At 55.3% G+C, this 3,830-nt stretch overlaps 1 protein-coding gene across 1 annotated transcript; it reads right to left on the reverse strand.

The window, feature by feature from the left end:
• Positions 1-253: 253 nt before the first annotated feature.
• On the reverse strand, positions 254-3,042 carry Rap2b (RAP2B, member of RAS oncogene family). Its single transcript, XM_026392919.2, has 2 exons — positions 1,750-3,042; positions 254-1,418 (listed from the first exon to the last, which is right to left on the reverse strand). The coding sequence occupies exon 1, from the start codon at positions 2,536-2,538 to the stop codon at positions 1,987-1,989; it is 552 nt and encodes a 183-aa protein (XP_026248704.1). The 5' UTR covers positions 2,539-3,042; the 3' UTR covers positions 254-1,418; positions 1,750-1,986.
• Between the last annotated feature and the right edge of the window lie 788 nt (positions 3,043-3,830).

The raw sequence follows: 3,830 nt of genomic DNA on the forward strand, positions 1-3,830 counted from the left end.
CTGTCTATGACAGGTTCAGATACAGTGCAAAACACACCACATGGCATGATGTCAGCATGAGAAATCATCCCCAAACGGGCTTTCAACTTGATGCACAACATAAACACAACAGGATGAAGGACCCAAAGTGCCACCCTACTTGGCTGAGTGAGGGTGAAGTTCTCAGCTCTAAGTCAGCATTAGCAGTTGGTGCCCCTCCCACCCCCCACCCCCCACCCCACTACCCAGAGCAAGCCAATGGCTCCATCTCAGAATACAACCAAGATGCCTCCTCATCTTTTAGTCAGCAGGTATGGCCAGGGCTTCCTAGGCCTGAGGACTTTCTCCACATTTAAGAAGTTGGAAGGAATGTCACACCCAACTTGTCACAGAAATACATCCGTTTATCTTCAAAATTTGACAGCTCTGCTTCCTGCCCCTGCCTACCTCAGCCATGATACTGCATTACCACTGATGCTGTACATCACAGAATATGAAACACAGAAACACAAACAATACTTTTGGGCTTGTTTCTTTAAAAATGACATTTGTATTAAAAGTCTTAAAATGAAGAGACAATGATTAAACGAGTGGAATTAAAATTACAATTAGAACTTGATACATCATAACAGTGAAATTTTGCTCTTGCTTCTGAAGGTACACCCTATAACAGAAAATCAAAACATTTAAAAAATAATATGTAAGGGGAGCTAAATACCTGAAATTTGAACAAAATGAAGCCAAAAAAAGGGGGGGGGAACAACCCATTGCAAGACATGGACATTACATTTTAAAGGCTGAAAATAATAAATTCACTGAACAACACGCCCTATTGTCCTGGCTCCTTCAGGAAGATTACTGAAAGGAAATTGGTTAGTGGTTTGGGGAATAGCAGATTCTGGTACTGGTGGGAAGTTCACCGTTGGCAGCGGCTGAACAGCTGAGTTTTGAAGGCACTCTGCAGACACAGGGGTGCTGGGGGCCCTGAATCACATTTACAAAGTCTTTGTATTATATTTTTAAAAGCTAGTTATTAAAATCTGTTGCTGCCAACCAAAAGAAATTTTTTTAAAAAAAAAAAAGCTAAACTTAAAACACACACACACCATAGTACACACAAAAATGTGCAGGATCTGTAACATTTTTTTTTCACAGCTGATAAAAAAAAATACTACCATTCTCCCAAGGCTCCCCTTTGATACAGTAGGTAAACAAAATAGATTTTTTTTTTCCACAAATATCAGCAGACACTTTCTGGCACCCCACACTGTATTGGCATCAGTGTTAACAGTCCCAGTTCAGATGTGCAATACTTCAGATTGGATACAATGTAACAAGAATCCAACTTTGCATAGACATCCTCAGAATCACAACCAGTCACGAGGGGTTGCCCTTCCAAGCTGGCAGGAAAGGAACCCGATCTAAATTTCCAGCTACTCCTGGAAAACAAGGAAAAAACAAGAGTTTCTTCCTCTCCTTCTGCTCCTTCATATGGGTTTCCCGGACTGGACTGGACTTCCATGTATTTAAAACTCGGAACTAGAAAAGAGTCATTAACAAAAGAAAGAGAGAGGGACAGAGGGAGAGAAAGAGAGAGAGAGAGAAGACCCCCCCCTTCCACCTTCTTCCCCTCCACTTCCTCCACCTCCCCACCTCCATTTATTTCCAGGCTGAAACTTTTGCTTGCCGGGTGTCGAGCTGCCAATACAGCACCCTAACGGCCACTTAAACGGGGGAATATGCGTCAACCGAAATCAATGAGAAACGTACATGCTGCAAAGAGCCACATTTCCACCAGGGTCTCGGATGGTCAGGACGGGGCACCCCTCGGACACGGGGCGAAGGCAAGGGATGCGGGCCCCGGAAGCCAGCCGGGCTCCCGGGACACCCCGGCCAATGCAAAGTCGTCTCCAATCTCAAAGCAAGAAAGGAAATCACATTTAGAGAGTCGGATGCGTTTGGCTTTTGTGCGCAGAGCGAGGCCGGCGCCCGGCGGCCGCGGGCGCCTCAGAGGATCACGCAGGCCGAGCAGCAGCCCTCGTCGCCGTTGGGCTGAGCCGCGTAGTTCATCTGCCGCACGATCTCGGCGAAGAGCTCATCCACCGAGGCTTTGTTTTTGGCCGATGTCTCCATGAACGGGCAGCTCCACTCCTCGGCCAGGGCCTTGCCCTCGCCGTAAGAGACCTCGCGTTCGCCCTCCAGGTCCACCTTGTTGCCCACCAGGATCATGGGCACGCGCTCGTACCGCTTCACGCGGATGATCTGGTCCCGCATGGGCTTGATGTCCTGGAAGCTCTGCTGGTTCACCAGGCTGTAGACTAGGATGAAGCCCTGGCCGTTCTTGATGTACAGGTCCCGCATGGACGCGAACTGTTCGGTGCCCGCCGTGTCCAGGATCTCCAGCACCGACGGCGACGAGTCCACTTCGATCTCCTTGCGGTAGAAGTCCTCGATGGTCGGGTCGTACTTCTCGATGAAGGAGCCCGTCACGAACTGCACCGTGAGCGCGGACTTGCCCACGCCGCCCGAGCCCAGCACCACCACTTTGTACTCTCTCATGGCTCCGTCGGCGCTCGCACCACGCCTGCCGCGGCCCCGTCGGGGCTGCGCGCCGCTGAAGGCTGGGCTTGGCGACTCGACTTCTCCCCTTCCTCAGCTCCGCAGCAAAAACCCACGCGAGCGCGGCCCGGAGCGTAGGGCGTGGAGATCGTGGGCCGGCTCCGGCTCCGGGCCGACCTGAGGCGGCGGTGCGTCCCTGGGGCGCGGGTCCGGGGCCCCGCTGCAGTCCGCGGCGGCGGCGGCGGACCGGAGGACAATGCCGGCAGCTGAGCGAGGCGACCGCTGGAGTTCCTCACCGCGGAAGCCCAGGAGGGCAGGGAGGCGGCGGCACCGGGCTGCAGAGGCGGCTGCTAATTGCGCGTCGGGCCGGGACACGCAGGGCACGAGTCCCCGCGGAACGTGCGCCCACCGCCGAGGCCCATCGCGCTCTCTCCTGCAGCCTCCGTGGGGCGAGGGCTTCCTACTCGCCGCGCGCAGCCCGGCCCTCCCCGCGCGGGCGAGCATGCCCAGTGCGCCGCCCGTCGCCCGCCCGACTTCCGCGCCCGGTTTTCTGCTGGGTCGGGAGGAGGCGGGGTTAGAGGCGGGGCTCTGGATTTGAGTCTCGGGAAGCGGATTCCGGAGCCAAGCGAGTCCAGGAACTAGATAAGTGTGTGCGCTGCGGGAGAAAGGTGTATCTACGTGTGCAAGAGGAGCTGGGAAAGCTCGGACCGGAGGATGGAGGTCGCCTTCTTTTGTGGCTCTGGGGTTGTGCCGAGGGCGGCGGCCCTGCGAGAAGCGTGGAGCGCGGCGGGCCGGACCTGGGATGGGGTGGTTCTTGCTCTGGACTGCCTGGTATCAAAAATCCGAAAATGCTACTCCCAGAGCCCCAGGCCGTTGTATGAGTCGGGCAACGGAAGGCAGCGGCGGTGGTGGACGATCTCTACTGCCATTGCGTAATGCTTTCTCAACTGTTAGCAAGAGGAGCGCTCCCCCGCGAAGCCGGCCCTCAATTCCTGCACTGCAGCCCTCCAACAAAGAAAACTGGAGGAATCGGGCCGGAGACTCAGTCCTGACTCAGGATGGGGCAGCTGGTGGCGCCCGGAGCTCCCTTCTGGCAGGGATGGGGCGGGCCCGAGTCCTACCCTCAATCGGTGGGTCCCACCCACCTACCCACACTGCAGTGGCCAAAACCCGGAAAAACGGGCCCCATCCCAATCCCGAAGCCTGGCGGCACCCGCAGTTTAGGGCATGCTCAGTCGGCAGAGCTGGTCCTTGGGCTTGGAAGTAGGAAGCTTTTGCACCGCACGCCCACA

The sequence above is a fragment of the Urocitellus parryii genome, chromosome 2 (assembly GCF_045843805.1).
Source record: "Urocitellus parryii isolate mUroPar1 chromosome 2, mUroPar1.hap1, whole genome shotgun sequence".
Classification (NCBI taxonomy): Eukaryota; Metazoa; Chordata; class Mammalia; order Rodentia; family Sciuridae; genus Urocitellus; species Urocitellus parryii.